Source organism: Lytechinus variegatus, chromosome 4 (genome assembly GCF_018143015.1).
Source record: "Lytechinus variegatus isolate NC3 chromosome 4, Lvar_3.0, whole genome shotgun sequence".
NCBI classification, from domain to species: Eukaryota; Metazoa; Echinodermata; class Echinoidea; order Temnopleuroida; family Toxopneustidae; genus Lytechinus; species Lytechinus variegatus.
In genome coordinates, this window is record NC_054743.1 from 11647830 (window position 1) to 11672209 (window position 24380).

The window sequence follows — 24380 nt, forward strand, 5'->3', positions numbered from 1 at the left end:
GTTGTTGGTCCAGGGTATAATAGAAGTTACCAACATGTGCCGTAAGGGGGGGGGGTTGGTAAAGAGTTCCCCTTCAAACGCTGCCCTATAATTTTCCATTGAAGCAGAGATTCGAGTCCTGGTCATTATTTTCAGATGGTGGCGTTCGAGGTGGGACCCATGTCTGGATAACTAATTACACACACAAAATCATTGTCGGTGGATGACCGTGTTCGCTTGATTCACATCTTGAATGATCTACAAAAGAAATGAAAATAGCCTGATTCATAAAGATATCCACGGTTTTGATTGTGTTCCTCTTTGTAATTGTATTTAAACAAATTCAATATTTTCGTTTTACTTGGAATCTGAATCTATTGCTCCATACTTCATGGGTGAATAGGTTACAAAGAAATATACTCTGTTGACAAAGTATAAATAACCAAATTGCATTACCATGCATTCGTTTGTGCACTACTGACATGACTGACGTTAAACAAATGGGGTGTAATCAGTAGCGTACCTAGAATTTTCCACGGGGGGATATAAAGTATAAAGGACATTTCGCACAAGAAAAAAAAATGACATCGGGAGGGGGGAAGGGATACGTCCCTTGCATGGGTTGTGACTCGTCAAGGTACGCTAGTGGGTGTACTACCTATTAGTAGCCTCTGATTTTAGAATTGAATCAAACCAACTATCTTTCCATTGCAAAGTTATACATTATATGTATAATAATGTCTGCCGCCGTTCCCAACCTGAAGCCTTTGACGGAAGATCCTGAGCGGTATGAAGAAGTATTCTACAAGGCTTTCTCCAAAGTTTCCCAGACAGATTCTTCTTGAGAAGTTTAATCAGTTTTTCGATGAGAAGGTGATGGATCTTCTGACTGGTGTCTTTGGTCGTGAGGAAGTTGTCAGTCTACTCGGAGTAGGAGTTGGTGAAGGTAGGCATTTCGTTATAGTTGAGTGCCTATTAAGAAATCTAATGATGCCCACTAATCATGCTAATGAAGTTACATTAATTTCAATAAAGCGGTACCCAGGGATAAAATGGACCATGGTGTTCATATAGCAAAATGGATCAACAATCAGAGTTTTCGAGAAAACCTGGAAAATGTATTTTTAATATAGCAAGTGTAACTTTGTTAAATTCTAGGTCCCTTGTATGATCACGTTTGTAGATTCAATTGCCTTTATAGCGCATCAGACAGAGTACAGGGTTGTTTTCATTGTGAGTTGGTCGCCATTACGACAAAGTTACGTGAAGCTCAAGGCCGTAGCAAATTACTTTACTTGCAGCGTCGTGGGCATGGTGAGTGTATGTTTCTGATTGGGGTGGGGCAAAAGTGAAAAAAAAGATGTACAAAACCTTAGTCGTGCCAAATTATAATACATTTTGCGCGCGAAGCGCGCCTGAACTATTTGATATAATTTTATGCGAAGCTTAATGGTTTTATAGTGAGTTCCATTGCTTTTTCAAACTATACATAATGAATTTTCAATTTTTCAATACTAGGGGGGGGGGGTCGATATGTTTGCTACCCCAAAATATTGTGGTTCTTTCTTGGTACCTACAACCCCCCCCCCCCCCCCGTATCAATGCCCCTATATCTTTATGGATATACGGTGACGACATTCGCTTCTGCAGCAATTCATTCAGGGTTAATTTCGTCTAAGATGTAGGTTATAGGGTTGCAAAGGGGTTTATTTAGAGGTTTAAGTTAGGTTTAGGGTAGGACATACTGCACTGTCAAACCAAGGGTTGAAGTTAGTGAGTGGAATTTAGAGCGGAATAATTGTAGCAAGAGCAAATGTCATGGAACCGGATATTCATAATTTAGTCCATGACACATGCACGATCAACGCATCTGCTATAGAATCCGATTTGATTGCGTGGAATGAGACCAAATGATAAGAATCCAGGGGCTGATTGCACGAAAGGGTCTTTGCAAGGACGGTCTTTCGTGTCGCCCATCTTTTACGATGCGCCATGTGAAACGCATTTTAAATAAATCATCTGCAAACATATTTCATTCGTCCGTTAAAATTAACAAAATATTTGTTTATAAAATGATATGATATATCATGAAATTGTATAAAAAATGTGATTTAAAAGCAAGCTAACGAATCTTATTCTTTATCATAAATTTCAGAAACACCCCGCTTATAGCGTATCATAAAAGATTGGCGACACGAAAGACGGTCCTTGGAAAGACTCTTTCGTGCAATCGGCCCCAGATTTCCAAAAATGAAATAAAGATTTAATATCAGAAGATACTAGTAATACACTTTCATTTCTTTCGATAAATCACAATAATCAATTAAGGGATAATACCCTTGGAAGGTCTTATGATGAAACCCCATTCATTAACTGCACTGAAATATCTTTTTAAATTTGTTTTAGGTCATACTGAATTTCACTTTCTCAAGAGTCTTCAAACTCACTACATCGATGTGTAATATTGCTGTGGATCCTAATGAAGGCATGTTACAAACATTCAAAACTAGAGTTGATACGTTGAATTCAGATGGCAAAAGTTCTATTTCCTGTCACTGGATCAACGGTTCCTTGTCTCAATTCCTGACTGACAGTCCTATGGCCAAGACCAAGTATAATCTCATCAGCGCCATCCATTCACTGTTCTATGCCGGTGACTTTGAGACGACCTTCACCCAGCTCGCATCCATGTTGAAAGACAAAGGTGTCACGGTCATTGTTTGTAAGAAGGGTAAGTATAGAATTGATAAAAAAATAAACAAACGGTGCACCGTGTGAAGGATGAGAATTATCGTTTAACTTAGCTGTTCATATATACGTTTGTGACTTTGACTTCTGCGATTTTTGTTTTGTAAGTTAATTATTTTTTAAGAGATTGAAAATGAATGAATTTGACTTGTGTGTGTGCATTTCAGTTTTGTCAGACGTGTTTCAATCAGATATGATTAAACAACTCGGACCCACCTTTAACGTCACCATCCGAAAGACGTGGCCAGGGCTCCTCTGCATCAATTTGTAACTTCCCCACATAGCTTGGATTACAGGCGCACGCCACGACGCCCAGTTAAATTTGACTTTAAGTTATAAGCTAGAAATTAAAGCCAGTCTAAAATGTCATTATAATCAGTGAAATAAAAACCTGTCCGTTTTCGCCGTAGACCAGTAATTCTTGTTTTCTTTTTTCTGATATCAAAATCTTTACAGAAGATCTCATGGGAAAAACGCCCGAAAAATTAACGTATCCGAGGTTCAAATGGCGAGAACACAACACTCCATCAAACGAACGAGTGTTTTCAAAGACCGTACGAGATAACTGCTCATAAAAAAAGTCAATATCAACCAAGCGAGAAGTTTATGGAAGGTCATCATGGTTACACGTAATCTACATGGAATTTTAGAGTAATGTATCACGTATGTGTTTCCTTGAATATTTATATGTCGGATGCTTATTTCCATATGTAAATTACAATTCAGATATTAAGCTGATTATTAATGTATTAGGCATTCTTAGTGATCACATCATATTTATCTAGACTGAAATGTTTTCATAACTGTTTGTGTGAGAAAAATCAAATTTTCTGGGTTTTTACCCCATATAAGGATGCTCACATACATTATAGATGCAAATGAGGTATATTTAATTACGATTCTTTTTTTATTAAAAAATAAATGAATTTGTAAAATTTATCATTAGCTTCCGTTCAATTTACATTGTTTTCTGCGCAATAGATTATTTTCCTTTATATTTGCAACTCATTATGGCTAATTTGCATAAAATGCAAATTTTGTGATTGTCCTATGATTGTATATTTTAGGACTTTTAATTTTGGTGTTTAGGAAACCTTCCTGTTAGACATTGCCATGTTCCAATTTCAATAGATAATCTACTTGCAATTTTTGAGGGATGTATTAACAGTGTATTTTCTAGAATATTTATAATATAGATACTTATTTGTATTATATGCAAATTACAGACACTAAACTGAAAATGTGTTCAACGTCCTTAGTGATAGCATGTAAATTTCAAAATCAATCAAATGTTTTCAAGCAGTCATTGTGAGAAAATCACAATATCTTGACATTTTTTCCATACAAGAATGCTTATTTGCATATTATGCAAATGAGGTAGATTTATTGGCACTTTTTATTAAAAACATTGAATATTTATCATGAATATTCGCTCAAATTAAATTGTTTTGGACTCTTAAATTTCTAATCTTTGGGCTATTTTCCCTATTTTTCTAACTTTTTATGGCTAACTGGCATAATATGCAAATTTCATAAATTTCCACTGCTTGGATTTGGGGGGACTTTTAGTATGTTGTTAAGGGGACCGTCCTAGAAAGCATTGAAGTGGAATATCAAGTGTTGCAATTAGTGGTGGGTCAAACCCTACTGTATATTGACTGGACTATAAGGACGACATTCATTCATTCATACTCTATTTTCCAACCTCACTTCTTACTATGTCCACTTTTATCTCAAATCCTTCCAGGACATGGTGTATAACAAAATATTTTCGCGATCGTTCATACCACCATGCAGTGTAAGAAATGAAGTGCTAATTTAGCACTTAATGGGCTTTTATAGTAACTGCACTACGAGTACTGATTTTCTAGTTCAAATTTAAACTAGAAAATCAGCACTCAAAGTGCAGTCACTATACAAGCACATTAAGTGCTAAATTAGCACTTCATTTTTAGAGGGTACATCAGATAAAAATAATCGTATAATATCTTTATAACACTTAAAGGACAAGTCCATCCAAACGAAAAGTTAATTGGAATAAAAAGAGAAAAATCCAACAAGCATACGAAAAAAGAAAATCATCAAAATCGGACGTAAAATAAGATAGTTAAGAAATTTTTAAGTTGCTCAATTTCACACAATGCTTATATTCACATCCTTGTCGATATGCAAGTAAGGGGACGAATGACATCACTCACTCACTATTTCTTTTGTATTTTATTATACGAAATATGAAATATTCAAATTTTATGCCTGTTGTCCTCTGACACAAAATTTTATTTCTCCCTGGACATGTGGTATTACCATTGTTTTAAAATGTATGGCTCAGTCAGGTTTGTCCTTATTGTAAAATCTGTAAAGATTGAAATATTGTTTAATTCAAACAATAAACAAACAAACAAAAGAAATAGTGAATGAGGAACATCATGTCACTGACTCTCTCATTTGCATGTCACTGAGTTGTGCATATAACTGTTTTGTGAAAAATAAGCGAAACTTTAAAACGTCATAACTTTCTTATTTAACATCCGATTTTGATAAAACTTTCAGCTTTATGCTTATTTGATTTCTCTCTGTTTATTCTAATCAACATTTTTCTGGGATGGACTTGACTTTTAATGGCATCAGACTGCTACAATCGTCTGCACTCAAACTATGAACAATTTTCGTATCCATGTATTTATTTATCATGAAAGTAGTATTCTCATTATATAGGGACTGGTAAAGATAATGTAGATGCATATAAAAGTTATAACTAATTCAACTCAAAGTGATTATATATAATTCAAAAGTTTTATATAATTCAACTCAAAGTGATTATTTATAATTCAAAAGTTTTATATAATTCAAATCAAAGTGATTATATGTAATTCAAAATTTTATATAATTCAAATCAAAGTGATTATATATAATTCAAAAGTTATATATACTTCAACTCAAAGTGATAGTTCAATGTAATAGATAATAATTGACAAATTATCCCCACTTTTTCATGATTATGAAAAAGGCCACCATTACAATCATATTCATTCGATCATAACCAACGAACGTAGAGGGCAGCAAAACACAAGCGTGTTGCTCTAAGGAAGGTCAACTCGATACGCGCATGTAACTTATCTTGTCTTGTACTGTCCTGTCTCTTGTTTTGTCTTGTCTTCTATGTCTTGTCATCCCCTCTCTCTGTTTTTTTTCTTTTTTCTTCTGTCTTGCGCAACATAACCTTTACAACGAACACCTCTTTGTATAAAAAGCTTTGCATCATTTCAATAATTATTGTTTGCATCAATATGATTTCTTTTGTTCTCTTTTTCTTTCCTGTAATACATGCATGTACACATAAGAATAAGTCAACTATAATTTCTTGATTTCCAAGGAGGATCCACACATTACAAGCTTTGCTTTTTAGTGGATCCCCCTCATTTCCATTTATGCTCTATATTATACTGTTTTTTTCTGTTTTACGAAGTAAGAATGCCCTATGAAATTGTACTTGATTTGTATTGCTTTATATTACTTTGTATTATGTTTTGAATTGAAATGAAATAAAGAATTCAATTGAATTGAAATTGAATCATAAACTGTACCATTGTCATGATAGTAAAATTACGTCATAATGCATATATGGACCTACTCAATTCAATTCAATCGTTGTTGCAACCAGTTTGCAAATTTTGCATGTTGGATTATGCACAAATAAAATTGTTTGCAAATGCATTTTACATTTCAAAGACTGATGATTACTAATATCATAAAAACATTATTTTAAAGGCCCACTCTTAACATTTAAAAGAAGGACATCTACACTTCGGTATCTCAATTTTGTATCTCAAATCAGAACCAGAAATGTTGTCTTGGGGAAATTTCATGTTCCATCAAATATCACAATTCGATGGGGATTAATGTTAGCAGAAGGAGAACACTTTGAGCATGATTGGTGTATGCAAAATTCTGCCAACAATGCTAACATTATACCTTAATGATTTAGAACTACACTATTCAAAATAGTCAGTCCCAGCTGCCAGTAATAATTACTGTTTTTTTTTACAGTGACTGTAAACAAACATTAATTAAAACAGTTATTATTTTATTCAAATTACTTTGTTTTACATTTAACCTGTAATTGTACGTTACATATCACTGCATTAATACGTTTTTTCTATCATTGTGTCGTCTGTTTTTAAAAGGTAACTACTCTCTACATAAGTTTACGATTTTTCTTTGTAAAATTACTAGTATTTTTAACAGTGGACTCTTGATATGTCATTTACATCCAATATTTTGAGACAATCAGCAATCGCTTGCATGTGCAACCCACCCTAATGGGCTAAACTAGTATTTTCTTAAACTTTTGTTGAGGTGAAAGTATCATAATCTAAAATTACTCTACAAAAACCATTATACACAGCAAAAACTGTGGTATTAACCGGTGTACGTAGAGGACCACACCAGTTATTTTACACCGGTGTTAAATTGGTTTTACACCTATAGGTGTTATTACAACACCTACGGTTGTTACATTTACACTCTTTGGTGTTATGTTCAATCTCTACGGTGTTATGTTAACACCTCAGGGTGTGGTCCTCTATTAACACCAACTGGTGTCAGTTTTAACACCACAGTTTTTACAGTGTAGGTCCTTGCTTATTTTGAGATGACAAGTATTTCTTCATAGGATGGTGTAAAGATACGTCCATCTTCATCTTCTGTCGAAACAGAACGCCAGAAGTTCATCAATTCATCCACCAGCTCAGAGGGCGCTGTTTGACGGAAAAATGCGAAATGGGTGAAGAAATCCAAGAGTTTGTTTCCTAAGTCTGACTGGTCGTCGAACACCTCTGTGATGTCCCATTGCGTCACAATTTCAGAAGAGGTGACGTCATAGCCTAAAATTTCAGCAAACTCTCGGATAACCGTTGAAGAGATTGAATGGTTTGCTTGTGAGATTTCTTCTACCCAGCTAAACTTGCTGAATGACTTCAGGATAAGATCGTCTACGTGAAAACCACAAAAAAGGAAGGAACGTATGATAGCAGCACATCAAAGTCTCCTTTCATGGATGAATTTCATATTGATATGATCATTGACTTACAACGAAATCCATGATATGATTGATGCAATCGTGATTATTAGTCTACTTCATTCTTGTAAATCCAAACGTAATCTAACACTGAAAAAACTAGATCAAATAACTTCCTTACACAACATGTGAAATCATCACCCACTCACTATTTCTTTTGTAATTTATTACATGTACATGTATATGAAATATTTGATTTTTTCTCCTCAATGTCATGTGAGCAAAGTTTCATTCTTCCCTTAACATGTGGGATATGATTGTTTTAACAATTTGTGGTTCAAACAAGATGGTCATAATTTTCATATCCGTAACAAAGGAAACATTGTATAATTCAAACAATAAAAAACAAACGAAATAGTGAGTGAGTGACATCATCAACTCTCTCATTTGCATAAAAATTATCACTGAGTTGAGCATCGAGCTGTTTTGTGAGAGATAACCGAAACTTTAAAATGCCATATTTTTCTCAATTTTACTTCCGATTTTGATGAAATTTTTAGCGTTATGCTAGTTTGACTTTTCTCTGTTTATTCTAATCAACATTTTCTGGGGTGGACTTGACCTTTAATCGTAAAGTCAATCGACATGGTGGCTGCACCAGGATTTTTAAATATGGGGGAGGCAAAAAAATTGGGGGTGGCAAAGGTGGACACAAATTTGTTTGTCATTTTCCCCAAAATTTAGCGCTAAGCGCGAGCATTATATATATATATATATATATATATATATATATATATATATATATATATATATATATAGGCCCTACTGACTTGAAAGGGTTTACTTAATCCTAAAAGGACTGGGGGTCATGATCCCCCCTCCCCCCCGACGCTTCGTGCGATATTTCCAAAACGCAAAAAGATAGCGCCGCAAAATTTTTGAGACTAAATTCGCGACATACGGGTAAAGCATCGCGACGTCACGTGACTTTTTACTGGACAATGTTATTCTGAAAATGGCTCATTTTTATACTTAGTGTACAAAGTCTATGGGAGATGAAAATTAATGAAAGGGTGATTTTTTCGTTCTAATTCGTCTGCTTAATCAATATAGGGTTTAATTTAGTTGTTTAGTAGTCTGTAATAATTTCCATTGGAAAAAAATATGAAAAACAAAAGATGAAAAAAAAAAAGAATTCTAAAATAAAGAAATACTTTCGCAATTTTTCTTTGTGGAATGCTTTGAATTAGATTAAAATGATGACATCTGCAAAAAAAGAAAATTTCAAGTGAAATCGGGTGTTAGATATGCAAGTAATGTTTTTCATGAATAATTTGAATATTTTATTCATAACAGATAAAAAAATAATTGTTTTCAGAATTTTTAAAATACTAGTTTGTAATTTATGTGGTAAAGAATATACGTCGGAATTTTGGCGCGATCGCGCTAACGGCGGCCCAGATCAGAAGGGGGGGGGGGGGATCATCATGCCTTCCCGGGCTGAATACATATCAAATAGCCCAGTCCTTTATAGGGAAAGGAGGGGACGGGAATGGAATGGAAATGAAAGGATGGGAAGGGAAAGGAAAGGAAAGGAGGGGAAGGTAAAGAACGGGAAGGGAAGTGAAAGGAAGGAAAGGGAAGGGAAGGGAAAGGAGGGGAAGGAAAGGGAGGGGAGGGGAAAGGATGGGAAGGGAAGGGAAAGGAGCGGAAGTGATAGGAAGGGAATGGAAATAAAATGAGGGGAAGGTAAGGAACGGAAAGGGAAGGGAAAGCATGGGAAGGAAAGGAAAGGGAACGTAAGGGAGGGGAAGGAAAGGAAAGGGAAGGGAGGGGAGGGGAAGGAAAGGGAGGGGAAGGGAAAGGATGGGAAGGGAATGGAAAGGAGCGGAAGTGATAGGAAGGGAATGGAAATAAAATGAGGGGAAGGTAAGGAACGGAAAGGGAAGGGAAAGCATGGGAAGGAAAGGAAAGGGAACGTAAGGGAGGGGAAGGAAAGGAAAGGGAAGGGAGGGGAAAGGAGGGAAAGGGAAAGGAAATGAGGGGAAGGTAAGGAAGGGGAAGGGAAGGGAAAGGAAAGGTAAGGGAAGGTACGGGAGGGGAAGGGAAGGGGAGGGAAAGGAAAGGAAAGGAGAGGAAGGTAAGGGAAGGTAAGGGAGGGGAAGGGAAGGGAAGGGAAGGGAGGGGAAAGGAGGGAAAGGGAAATGAAATGAGGGGAAGGTAAGGAACGGGAAGGGAAGGGAAAGGAGGGGAAGGGAAGGGAAAGGAGGGGAAGGGAAGGGAAAAGAAAAAAGGGAATGGAAAGGAAATGAGGGGAGGTACGGAACGGGAAGGGAAAGAAAGGTAAGGGAATTGAAAAGAAAACGAGGGGAAGGTATGGAACGGGAAGGGAAGGGAAGGGAAATGAGGGAAAGGGAAAGGATAGGGAAGGGAAGGTAAGGGAGGGGAAGGAACGAAAAGGGGAGGGAAAGGAAAGGAAAGGAAATAAAGGGAAAGGAAGGGAAGGGAATAGAAAGGAAAGGAGGGGAAGGTAAAGAACTGGAAGGGAAGGGAAAGGAAGGGAAAGAAAATGAGGGGAAGTTGAGGGACGGGAAGGGAAAGGAAAGGAGGGGAAGGGAATGGAAAGGAAAGGAGGGGAAGGTGAGGAACGGGAAGGGAAAGGAAGGTAAGGGAATTGAAAAGAAAACGAGGGTAAGGTATGGAACGGGAAGGGAAGGGAAATGAGGGAAAGGGAAAGGATAGGGAAGGGAAGGTAAGGGAGGGGAAGGAACGGGAAGGGGAGGGAAAGGAAAGGAAAGGAAAGGAAAGGAGAGGAAGGGAAGGGAAAGGAAGGGAAGGGAAAGGAGGGGAGGATAAGGGAAAGGAGGGGAAGGGAAAGGAAGTGAAGGAAAAGGAAACGAGGGGAAGGGAAGGGAAAGGAGGGGAAGGGAAAGGAATGGAAGGGAAGGTGAGGAAATAACGGGAAGGGAAAGTAGGGGAAGAAATTTGTTGTTGCAAACACCATGTTTGGCTTTCTTATTTACATGTTATGAAACAAGCATTTTGAAGCCAAGAAAGAAAGAAAACAACATTCAGAGAAATGATTTCACTTTAACTGTCATCTTAATGCAAAACATTCCACAATCGAGTCTTAGTAAGACATGCGGCACTCTTTACGTTCGTATGAAAGCATGGAGACAATTTTGTTGCATGATACTATCAATATCTTATTCCTACCTTTTGAACAAAAAATGATGATGAAACCATTGTCTTTGACCATGGATGCCATTTTGGTAAAGGTCGTCTCAAAGTCACCTAGGTAGTATATTGAATGTACAGAGCTGACGAGATTGTACTTGTTTTTCGACAAACCATCTTCAGCAAAGAATTGAGAGATTGGACCATTGACCAAGTGGCATGAGGCAGCAGACTTGCCGTTGGATTTCAATGCACCAATCCTCTCCTCAAACCTGGTGAGCATGAACTCATTCGGGTCCACTGCAGAGATGCATACGGACGAGAAGAATGTTTCAATACTCTTCAAATAGCGACATTCGTATGAGCCTATATATGAACGACAAAACGACAAACGATAAATAACTGAAAAGTATTGCCAACTACTACAGCTCAAATGACACATCCTTTAATTCAATAGGGTCCAGAATCTTTATTTTAAAAGCTCTGTCATGTCTGTGGATATGACCGCTGTTTGCATTATCTATTATTTATTTATTTTCTTAATACTGCAGGGTATAGGCCGTTTTAGTTATGCAAAATTGCTCATAACTCAGCATTATAGCAATTCAATGCATGTGAAGTAAAGCAGAATACATTAGACTAGAGTGAATCAACCAAAATACCAATGGAATCATTACATCAAGTTATTCAGTGTAATTACAATGCATGATAGATTTGATGATTTACTATGGAAGAGTGCCACCCAGATGTTGAGATAATTATCTTGGGAAGTCGACATCTTGCAAGCGAAAAGACCAGATGACGAGATCCCGGATCTCATCATGTCTGCATCTTTCAGAAGAGATGATCAAGATGTCGACATGATGAGATCCGGGATCTTGTCATCTGATCTGATCAGATGACAAGATCCCGGATCTCATCATGTCGACATCTTGTCATCTGATCATCTCTTCTGAAAGATGTAGACATGATGAGATCCGGCTCTCGTCATCTGATCTTTTGCTATCATGATGTCGACTTCCCAAGATAATTATCTCTACATCTCAGTGGCACTTTTAAACTTCCATAATTTACAGTGCTTTTTTTTATTTAAGTTTAAAATAATCATCCCTTTCTCTCTCTCTCTTTCTCGCTTTATATTTATCACATTTCTGCTGATCATGATTACTTGTGCCTCTGTTTCTGATACTGTATACGATACCGGTAATAAAATATATGTTCATACCAATTACAATATACAATAATTCTGCCGCAAAATTAAATTTCTACCCTGTTTTTAATAATTATACTGACGAGTGAAGTACTAAATTGCAATCACGGTATTCACTTAATCCTCACAAGCTTTCAAGAAAATAATAGTGATTTTTTTTTTAAGTCTATCTTTGATTTTTATTTTGATTTTTTTTCATATTATTATTTTCTTATGCATTAAAAATAATAAATTTTTCATAAATTAAAGTGTTTACTGATTTATGGCCTGAATCGTAGAGAAAAAATGGTATAAAATATCATTCTACACAAATATGGTACCAAATTACCATAACATTCACAATATGCAGGAGAAGGATTATAACAATTAAGCAGATTGCTTTAAAATAAAGATCAAAACCATGGATTAAAACTCATTGAATTGATTGATACATTTATAAAGCATAATGGAAATATTCGTTCATAATTTGAATAATGAAGATGTTGATAATATGGATGAGAATAAAGGTGACAATTGTGAAGATGAAGGCCCTGGAGATACTGATGGATTATGGTGGAGTTATAATATTGCTGATGATTAATCGATGGAAGAATGATTTCTTGATTAACTGAAAAAGACACGGATACTATACTACTGCCGTTGAAACAAACTTCGCTAGAGAACCCGCCCATTGATATCTCGATTATCTGTTATACCTATAAAAGCAACAATAATACTTAATCAATTAAATCATTACGTTGAATTTACAAAGAACTCATACCCTCGCCAACTCCTATGCCGAGGATACTGAACTCATCATCACGGTCAAAGACATCAGTGAGTGTCTTCATCACTTTCTTGTCAAAAAATTGAGTCACCTTTTCAAAAACCACATCTCTCTCAGCGATCTTGTTGAATGCAGTGTTAAAGGTATCTTGGTAACGTTTATGATCCTCTGTCAAAGGTTTTAAGTGAGAAGATGACATTTTTTTACCTTTCTCGTACGATGAAGAGACGATTAATGTCTATGTTTTGGCCAAGGGCGTGTGGGTATGTGCTGTACCACTGGCTCACTTTGGTGAACCCGAGGAAACTAGGTCAGCTAACATACCGAAACGAATGCTTGCTGGAGGGGAAGGTCGGTCATGTACTTTTTAAAATATATATATATATCAACGACAACTCATGAATCTCCAGGTGTAAATTTCAAAGAAACTCAAAATTATTTTTACAAAATATTGTTTTCTCCACCACTGGAGCAAAATGTCCACCCCCTTATTTATGGCACATTTTCATTACCTCATTATCATGTTTATCCCATGTCTGTTTTTGTCATATTCCGCTTGTAGTTCCTGTCCATCTCTATAACGACATGCAACAATACACAAAAACGCTATATCTGAGGTTATCCAATTACCACAATCAAAGTCGGAATAAGCTTCAAGGGGAACTTGGGGAAGGTTGGACAGTACATAGGCCGAAAATGCTCGGGAAGAGCGCCCCCACAGTAAGGAAACGACCCTTTTTTACCTTTACGTATCGCGATATTAGTATGGTTGTATACGAAACATATGAGAGAAATGGTAAAGGCCGGGGGTAAAGGGGAGAAGGAATATACGACTTTTACATTTTCAGATTTTTTTCTTCAATTTCTTCCCCTTAAATTTGAGATGAAAGGTTTGCGGGTAATAAAAAGTGGAATTATTCCCATGCGCCGCCCATGTGCCCTCTTCAAAATCCCTATACACTGTAGCGTGCCTGTGTGTGATGCCTGGGGTGTGATGGTCATATATAAATTTATATGGTTTACTTTACTCAACGCTAGTAGGCGTCCTTCCCCATTTATCGAGCGTTTCCAAAAATTACCGAAGTGTCCGCTCTTCCTCTTGTAGTATCTTTGCCACAATCGATGCAATTAATCTCAAAGCGCGTGTTAAAAAAAATGTAATTTTCATTTGGGGCAAAATGGAACATACTTTGAGCAAAATACAGGTTCCATTTTGTCCCTCATGTTTATAGTCCATTTTGCCCCAATAGTGTATTTTCTTATAAAAGTTTTTAGTGTCCCAACCCTTTAGAATTCCCTCCCCAGTACTCTCCGATCACAAAATAATCCTGGGCTTTTCAAATCACATTTCTTTTTAATGAAGCATTCAAATAGACCTTTCCCAGTACTTATGCCATACTGATTAATATTGATGTTGTTATTCTAAGTAATTCCTTATGTTGTATAATTTGTATTTTTGTAAAGTGCATTGAGAGTCCTTCCAGGTCTGAAATGCGCTATAATAGAACTGCATTATTATTATTATTATCCCCCTACTCTAGATATCGTCGCTTGATCTGTCGTCGGAAGAAATTAAGAAAACGGTTAAGAGGAAAAAAAGGGAGAAAAAGGAAAGAAGAGAAAGGAAAATAAGTTAAAGGAACAAAGAAAGAAAAGTCCACCAAAATCATAATCATCATCATCACCACCATCATCACATCATCATCATCACCATCATCATCATCACCATCACCATCATCATCATCACCACCATCATCACCACCATCATCATCACCACCATCATCACCATCATCATCACCACCACCACCATCATCATCATCACTACCATCATCATCATATCACCATCATCATCACCACCATCATCATTATCATCATCACCACCACCGCCACCATCATCACCACCATCACCACCATCATTATCTTCATCATCACCACCATCATCATCATCACCACCACCATCATCATCATCACCTCCACCATCATCATCACCTTCACCATCATCATCACCACCATCATCATCATCACCACCATCATCATCTTCACCACCATCATCATCATCACTCTCACCATCATTAGTCATTGTCAACATTATTTGTCCTCCTCATCATCATCTTCTTCAACATCTTCATCATCATCTTCACCATCGCCATTTTTTGTCATCATCATGACCATCATTCACCTGATTTTGGTGATTTTTTTTTTGAATGCACTTAATGATTATCATCACAAACACAAAATCTTCACTAGGAAAATGACATATTTCATGATATTAAAAGATGAATTACTGCCCATGGACTACAACCAGGTATGGATCTATTGGCAAGAAAAATAACTTTATATCAATGTAAAGATGTACAACCACAATTTTTTTTATAGTTTTAGCCCAACTTGAACAATGTGTGCGATGCATCTAGGATGTTTATGAATCAATGTTTTCAAACTTGAGGGGATATATATTTCTGGATTCTAAAATCCCACATGAAGCGTTTCCATACTTATCTGGAATTTAGTGCAACAATGGTATCGTAGTACAATGCAATCAATAACGTAAACATTGTTGTATACCTTGAAATTGTGCTATGACGCACAAGAATCAGAAGATGTTTCAAGTTTCATTATTGCATATTTTATGGAGGTTAACAATTGTTTAGAGTATCACTAATGAACAACTGCAAAAGGGGTATTTTCCAGCATGATATTAAAACACTATTCTCATTACCATCCTAAAACTAGTTTACTGGAAACTAGTTAAACATGTAATGAGAACGTCTGAACCAATTTCCAAACCAGTTCAGAATCATCTCATGAGGTAGTGTAAAACATCTCTTTTTAACAAAAGTGAGGACAAAACCTTTCTTCGGGAAGCGATCTTTGTGCATTTAAGTGTGCTTCTCCACACACTTGTGTGAAGAATGCCTCCGCGCTGGTTTAAAATTTTGCTCGAACGTGTTACCCCACTGAGTGTTCCCATAGCAACTAGATCGCTTTACGTGAAGTGGTCTTGAAAACCACTTTCGGGTGATCAAATGGGAACAAAAGCAAAGCGATCTTCCAAACTGGTTTCCAGTAAACTAGTTTTAGAAAGTATAATGAGAATGAGGTCTATCTCAGATGGTAAAAAATATCGCTTTTGATATGTTCAATATTCAATCAATTCTTGCTGATTAATCGAGCATAATTACATTCAAAAGTAAACAGAATGCACTTAATGGCATAAGATATACACATGAATAGTGTATCAAGTTGACCAATCAAAATGTATTTCAGGGTGGTTTTGAAAACATGTGGTCAAGAAGGCCCTACAGTCGATTGCCCTCAATAATTGATAACCATAACAAGAATAAACGATAAAAAGAGTATTCTACATTGTACACATTATATTCTTACTAGAAAATTTAATTCAGAGCTGAAAATACCTATCATGAAAGAGGGAGAAAAATAAATCTGTCATGAAATCTGAATTAAGCAAGCATCAATCCCAAACTGAGGAGGGAATGCCAATTAAAGCTAACAAAATACACAAAAAATGTCACTGATCATTACTGAATATGATTTTTTTATTTCACTAACTTTATACTCTACATAATTTCATCACATGATTTGCACATTGTTTTATAAATTAAAGTTCTGCATTGCATTTTCCTAATGATCATTAACCAAACTTTCGTTTACTTCACATCAAATATAAAAGAAGAAAAGCTAGAGATGAAAAATATACTATTTTCATACAATATAATCAAATTGATACTGTTGATAAAGACACATACATTCACACATAGATGTACTACTCCGACAAGTTTTACAAATATTCTACAGCACAAACTTTTCCCTACTTGTAAAATATTAGATACAATAAATAAACCATACATTGGCAGATTGAAAAAAAAATATCAAGAATTTTTAAGCTGAAAATCATAAATACAAAGATTTGGCTATCCTTTACAGATTAATGACATTAACAAGATGATTTGAGTATCAAAAATAGTTGAGCTGAGTTGTAAAAATTCTAACATATTCCACAAAACTGTACAAAATACATAAACAATAAATAAATCAAATATAAAACTTTCAAGAGTCTTTTAATCAAACATATATATTCAAAATATTCATAAAACAAAAACCTAACTTACTGTTAGTTCATACATGTAGCATGAATGGGAACTGAAAGAACTGCTTGTAAATCTAAACACAAGAGGAAATTGATAAAATTAATCTATCATAATATATTTCATTATCAACAAAAAATTATTGCCTTTTATTTGCTAGTTTAACTGCCTGCATTATACACTGTACATACTAAGAGAAGAATTTACATGTCAAAATATGGCATATGACAAAAATATATCACTGTATAGAAAAGCAGAAGATCAAAAGTAGATTTTATCTGATTTATAAAAGGCAGATCTTAAAAAGAGATCATAATGTTAGACACAAATCTTATTAAGATGAAAGACTAAATGTTCCATACACAGTACTGTTAGTATTCATTTCATTTTTTTGTTCATACGAGATAAACTTGAATGTGTTGATTTCTAAATTGGGTTACTAAAAATTGCATCTTTGTATTTGAATAATGATTCTTATAATCCATGCTTAACACTCATAGTTATCCATTTCATTCACAGGTGTAGAACTGTTTGCATATATACAGTGCGTATCAAAAAAAATTACACTTTGAAAAAATCATGTAAAATTAAACATTTATAACATCCTGAAGATTTTTCCACATTTAAACATTGGTACAGATCCATTTAAGCAAATGTTGTTGTAACTGTCGAAAAATATCTCTGCTTGAGTGAGCACCACTTACTTTTGAAAAGTTTGTGAAAAATGATTTGCGCAGAACTTTGAAATAGTTATGCGAATTAAAGTATACCTCAATCATGAAGAACACGGTGAATTTAGCTAGTAAAATTGATTTGAAGATAACTTTTACCTTTTTAACTTGTTTCCTTCCCAAAACATTTTGAAGAGTGCATTGTGCCCCACCCCACTCCCAAACACACAGAGGCCATTGTGACAATATTTGCTTTACACTGAGCTGTGATTTACATGAAATGGCTTGGGCTTGATTTTCATTTTTGTTAATCATTGTCAAGCTTGGAAAAAGTGTGGAGAAACAAGTATTAAATGAAAAATGAAATGTAAACCCACTTTAAATGATAAAAACTTAGTGAAAAAATGCTTGAGATGTCTGATATAAACTTTTGTTTAGATTTACTTATGTCCTCAGATCCAGCTGGCACAAAAAGGGTAAAGGTTGTGCTTACTAAGTGTTGAAATTTCAATTTGGGTGGTAAAAATTGTTACAAAATGCTTGAATGTATTAATTTATTACAGTTGACAAAAAGTGCATTGGGAAATTTATGAGAAGTGTTTCGCAGAGTAAGTTTGATTTCGCCCTTTCCCTTGACACAGCGTGATCACGAGTATTTCTGCGCAAACAGATTTCTGCGAGCTTTACAAAAATGGACAGTGCTCACTCAAGTGTAACATTCTGTCAAAACTTTTACTTTCATTGGATAGACAAGACCCAAACCCAAGATATAGATGTGAAAAAATTACCCACATGTTGTATAATTCCCAGGGCTTTTTCAAAGTGTAAACTTTTTTTTGATACGCACTGTATAGGGATTGACCTTTGAAAGGTCTTGCGGTCTATTGTTAATTCCACCACTTTCTCTTATTTACTCTATTTATAATGTACCCTTTTGTATTCATGATTGAATGCATTTTTAATGTATTTGTTATGTTATTGAACCTGAATTTTAATCAGATTGTGGAAAATAAATAAATCTAAATATACATGTATTCATAAGTTAATGTCTCATAAAAACTATCTATGAAACCCCAATTTAGAAATAGATTTTAGTGCCACATCCATGTAAGTTAATCTGGAATGATATAGCAATTGGTATAACCTGAGCAATTCTTGACAATTTTATTTTTCTCTTCTAGACATCCAACATGTTCATGCATGTAATCAAATTAATCATTACATTACACACAGCTGGTGACCTTCTCTTGAACTAAGCAAGATAACGTTTCCTGTTTAATAACCCATAAGAGACAGAATGATCTTGTTATAACACATGTTTCCATAAACTCCAACCAACCAATATACAGGCTACAATGGGTTAACATATTGGGAGTGCAATCCCTAATATCATATTCACATTTTGAGAAATGTTTTACTTTTCATAATTTCAGATTTTTTGTTCACAACTGATAGTTCAATCAAAATGATTACCGTAAATTTCAATTTTGCCTGATGAGAATTAAAGGAGTAAAAAACTGAATTAGCAACCCCCCCTTGAGATCTCAGTCATCTATTGCGCCGAAAATTGGCACGTAGCTCGCCTGGATCATTATCTACAAAATTCTGTATTGTTTTTTTTTTTTGCGAATCGCTATTAATTAATTATGCCAATTTATGCATAATAGTATGCAAAACTCTTTTTCCTCAAATTCCCTAAATAATGCTCCAATGTTCTAATTTTTGGTGTAGAAACTATTTGTGGTGTTCTCAGCAAATGAAAATTAAAAAAATTGTAATATCAGAATAATTTCTTATGTATTATACCGTTTTTTGCAATTTCTTGTGTATTTCTTTGTTTTTTTTACTTTTTACTATGAACATTTGAGATCATAAACAGCATGAAATAAATCCATTTAGACTAGCAACACTAAAAACAATCATACAATTATGATTCCGGGTTGAAAACCAATTTGCATTGACTTTGTACACGAAATCATGTTTTTAAGCAATTTTTGGTCTTGCTTACAAAATGTTGCGTAATTTCAGAACTGCGTACCTGGTTGTCACAAATTTGGTCTCAAAAGATGCACAAGACTTGAAAGTAAAAAGTCTGCTAGCTGCGTGTTAAAGAAATTTCGCGCATCGAAAATATTGCACAAATTGTTGAGGGGGGAGGCTCCCCCCCCAGCCTAGATAGGGTTAAAACCACTCAAGTGGGTTTCACAATAGTAGTAGTAATATTAATTCAATCCTAATTTGCTGCTATTATTTCTGTAACCAAAGAAAGCATTTTCCGATAGCTGCATGGTTTATATTCACATAAATTAGTAATAATAGCTTACAAAGTGATCTAAGGCTTATCAAGAAGATAAAAGGGAGTACTGGAGTTATAAATATTTATATCTTTGGTGTAATAACTTAAAAATAAGGAATAACTTTAATAGTTTCATCTATGTCTGTTTCTGTCATTTTATTCATGGAGTTGCATCAATACAAACATAAGTGAGGTGAAATCAGTTTTGGTATTCATAATGGGGAGTCTACCTCAAAATTTGTTCTTAACCATCTGCAAATTTTCCAGTTTAGTGTGACTGTATATTTTGAAACAGGCAAACAATATTTGATTGGAATTTTATATGAGCATATACACCAGAACACATGTCAAACTTCATGTTTAATCAATATTTTAGCATGCAGACATAATTTCAGGTAATTTGAAAACTTGGCTATCAATTCATTTTCATGATTCTAGTGTCATTTTTATTTGCAGCAATTATAATGTAAAGAAATTATAATGCTGGGAGCATATCATCAACATGTTTGTCTGACAACTTTGCTTCAATTTGATTGGCTGAGAAGCAATGATACTATGGTAACTGCCAGATGAAATTGGACTTGTGAGATAAAACGTCCACCAAGTCCTTTCCTGGGAATTCCCCACTGCTACTTCCTGAGATGAAAGACTCCCATTCTACAAAACTCCTGTTTCCTCGTAAGAACAATTATCAATGAAGTCTTCCCATGTCTGTGCTAATGAAAACAAACATATCTGCATAGGTGTCCAAGAGAGGGCAGCATAACATTATCTCCCATTTGTACTGAAGTTTCCACTGAGAGCAAATCTGTGGAAAATGGACACAATTCACCGTTCTGTTGCCGTTTTCGAAAAGAATACAAAAGGGCTATAAACAGGGAAAGAAAATGGCTAAAGAATGGCAAGTTCAGCACATGACAAATTTAGCCAAATAGAAGAGCGGACACTGGGAAATTTTTCAAGTCTCTTCATAATACACATTGGTGCCAAAGAGCAGACCTGCCGACCTCTGCAAATGAAAAACTGTATTTTGTAATAAAAAAAATTACTGTATTTTTCCCCAAAAAGTGTATTTCATAATAAAATGCTTGGCGCATTTGCTCATCGCGACGCTCAAGCTGCATGCAAGCTAAAATGCGCACTTCTCTTGCAGATGAAAAAAAACATTGAAAAATTTGTATATCTTCACCCTGTTTTAACGAAATGATTGAAAAAAAAACAAGTTACCTGAAATTACATTGATTTAATAACCATATATGAGTAGGTTTTATGAAATAGAGACATGTAGAGATGATATTTCTCAATAAATTGCGATTTCGTAAAAAAAAAAAAATTCTTAAAAAAAACACATTTCTTATAGTAAAAACATACTGCCGTATTTTGGTTGTAAAAACATACTAAATATGCCTAAAACTTACTGGTTAGCAGGTCTGCAAAAGTAGTATTCCAGACACCAGCAACACAGTCTCCCATTAGCATTCATGTTCAAGCATGTGACAAACTCCTATATTGCAGAACTGGTCCAAAGGCTGACTCCAAAGCTCATCCATGATACATATCAGTGTCCAAAAAAAGCTTTCAACACTGCGACATCATTACCTGCTATCGGGATTCAGATTACAGCATGTGGTGAACCCTCCCATAATTACCGAACTGGCCACCGACTGCTTCAGAAGTTCCTCTGTCATAGATGTTGGTGTCCAAAAGAAGTGTACAAGAAACAAGCAACACCATCTCCCATGAGTATTCAGTGGCACACATTTCCATATTGCAGATTTATGCAGAACTAGATTATCAAAACACTGTTTCTGAAGTTCGGATGTGACATATGTTGGTGTCAAAATGAAGTGTCCTCGACATAAGCAACACTATCTGCTATCAGTGTTCAGATTACAGCATGTAACAAACCCTCCCATGTGGCAGAACTGACAGAGGTAGGCTGGCTTCTCTTGCCCCGCCATGATGGTGCGTTTGCATAGCATGCAGGTCTTAGCGTTTGGAAAGCGAGGTCCTTTCAGAGGATGCTGCTGACATCGGTAGGCTGACAGATTGAGAAACAACATAACACAGGAGGTAATTATAATAATTGAGCATTTGTATTGCACAATTCATACATGTATAAACTCAATTGAGCATTACAATAATGTTATCATTATTATTACCCCCCGGCTATGGCCGTGCTGCCTACAGGCGCCCTGGCATTCGAGGTATTTCTTCCTACTAGGCACCCATTCACCTCACCTGGGTTGAGTCCAGCATAACGTGGGTAAATTTTTTGCTGAAGGAAACATGTCATGACTGGGAATTGAACCCACGTCCTTCAGATTGAAAGACAAGAGTCATAACCACTAGACCATGACCTCCAAGATGTTATAATGCAAAAGCATATTCCTGACCAATGATAAAAATAATAAATCTGAAAAAAAATCAATAAATCAATAAATCTGGCATACATTAATTAGACACTTAAAACCCCTGTATAATATTATAATCATTTGTTGCTGCATATCCTCCACAGCCCAACTTCTATTTCAAATCTTGCTTACCTTTATTGCTGTCTGTCCTGAACGTTTGGTCCACAAAATGGCCACAAAGTATACAGCTCTCTGCATTGCGCCAGACTTCGTTGCCAAAGGCATTACGTTGAGGACCACAGAAATTACAGAGAAAGAGTTGGGTCTGGAATGGTCCCTTTGTATTGATCATCGCTCGACAGCGACAATGCTAGAATTCAAAATAAATTGTATAATTTACGTTGTTAAAAATTGATCAAGAGAAGTTGAAATCAAAAGTTGAGCTAATCAATTGCAATTATCATCTTGACCTAAAGCTTATCACATGTGCTGGTGAGACAGAAAAAAAACTTGAAAACATTGTCTTCAAGAGAATAACAAGTCTAGAATGGGTATGTCTTTAGTCGAAACCTGAAGTGAATTGATGTTTAAAAAAGATTAGGCTTCGGAGAACTAACTTGGCGACCATGACTAGTTCTTCTCCCACTTCTCCAGCTTTGACCACTGTTACTACTATTACAACTACTGCTGCTACTAATACCACCCCACCACCATGACTTCTATGACAATAATCAATAATAATAATAATTGGCATTTATATAGCGCTTATCAATCTACGACTGTTCAAAGCGCTTCACAATTATTATTACCCGGTCACTGGATTCATAGCATTCCAAGCAGCCTGTTAGGCGCAAACTTGCTAAACCAACCACAATGACGGTTGTTTCCTACCGTGCCCAATCAGCACCTGGGTGAGAGTGGCAAAGTGTGGATTGACGCCTTGCTAAAGGGCCCTAGGCCATGGTGGGATTCGAACATACGACCCTCTGATTACAAGGCAAGAGTCAGAACCGCTACACCACGGCGCTTCCACAATACTACTAGGCATACCACTACTTGCTATGTATCCCCACCACTACCACCATAACCACCTACATCTACACCGCCACCAGCACCACCACTAATTCTTCTACTACAATGGAGTATATCGCTGCTACTAAATCTCACCTTGAGGTAGCCAGATTTGAGGGTTGGTCCCAAGAACCTGCTGCGTTTGTCCTTAGTGAGGAAGTTCACCAAGCGGTCCTTGTCATTGGACTTACTGAGATGGAAGGCTGCATTCTTAGCTGCTAAAGCATCACTGTATTCATACCAGTTCAGGTAGTACTCTGCCATGTGAAGATGGTATTTTGCAAGCTCAGCAGCATCGGCAAGCAAGGTCATTCTCACAACCTGGTAACGACGTGAATAAAACATTGAGACATAAGAGCAATCCGTTGCGAGGCTGACAAAACCTCGTACCTCAAAATTCAAAGATTATGAGTGCAGCGTAGAAAAGGCTGTCTTTTAACAATATAGCAATGGTGGCAGTGTCGTATTGTCCAAAAACAGTCCCCTGATACTCGTGAAGAACTCTTTTGAGGCAAAAGCAGGTTGCTACCCAAGTCATAAGAATAAAATCTAGCTTATTCTGAGCTATCATCAAAATATTTAAATTTTGAGATACAAGGTTTTATCAGCCCATAGGGAAGGGGCTTGTTTGCTTTAATATGCTTGTTTGGTCCCCTGACATTTTTCAGAAACTCTAGACCATAAAAACAAATTCACCTTGATGTTGCATGACATTTTTATTGAAGTCTTATAAAACCATATAAACCAAATTCAGGATGCCAAAGTTAAGGGGTTCCGAAGTTATGGAACCTTTTATAAGGCCATGTAAGGCCCCAAAAAAATTTGCTCAAAGAATCCACTGAAATAATGTTGCATCTCAAAATTTATAAATATATTTAAACTATCATATTTCTACTTTTATCAGATAAAACAATCAATTTCATTAACAAGATACTTTGTAAAATCTATAAAATACACAATTATTTGTTTCATATATCACTGCATT

The 24380-nt window shown here is 35.8% G+C and overlaps 2 protein-coding genes and 1 pseudogene across 2 annotated transcripts in view; 1 reads left to right on the forward strand and 2 right to left on the reverse strand.

Moving 5' to 3' along the window:
• The first annotated feature begins 594 nt into the window (after positions 1-594).
• Positions 595-2866, forward strand: LOC121412551 (annotated as a pseudogene).
• Positions 2867-7302: 4436 nt separating this feature from the next.
• LOC121412483 (histamine N-methyltransferase B-like) lies at positions 7303-13096 on the reverse strand. The gene is made up of 3 exons (XM_041605295.1): positions 12892-13096; positions 10961-11287; positions 7303-7718 (listed from the first exon to the last, which is right to left on the reverse strand). The coding sequence occupies exons 1-3, from the start codon at positions 13094-13096 to the stop codon at positions 7369-7371; spliced, it is 882 nt and encodes a 293-aa protein (XP_041461229.1). The 3' UTR covers positions 7303-7368.
• An 8240-nt stretch (positions 13097-21336) lies between these two features.
• Positions 21337-24380, reverse strand: part of LOC121413391 (TPR repeat-containing protein DDB_G0287407-like) — a 29095-nt gene continuing 26051 nt past the window's right edge. Inside the window, exons 15-17 of the mRNA XM_041606187.1 lie at positions 23492-23716; positions 22517-22694; positions 21337-22011 (exon numbers count right to left, since the gene is read on the reverse strand). Coding sequence (XP_041462121.1) covers positions 21839-22011; positions 22517-22694; positions 23492-23716 — 576 coding nt within the window. The 3' untranslated portion in view covers positions 21337-21838. The remainder of the gene's footprint in view (positions 22012-22516; positions 22695-23491; positions 23717-24380) is intronic.

Coding starts and splice junctions, on each gene's coding strand:
- LOC121412483 (XM_041605295.1), bottom strand. CDS start 13,096: ATGTCATCTTCTCACTTAAAACCTTTGACAGAGGATCATAAACGTTAC. Junction 11,288..12,891: donor CGGCATAGGAGTTGGCGAGG/GTATGAGTTCTT, acceptor GTTCATATATAG/GCTCATACGAATGTCGCTAT. Junction 7,719..10,960: donor CATCATTTTTTGTTCAAAAG/GTAGGAATAAGA, acceptor GTTTTCACGTAG/ACGATCTTATCCTGAAGTCA.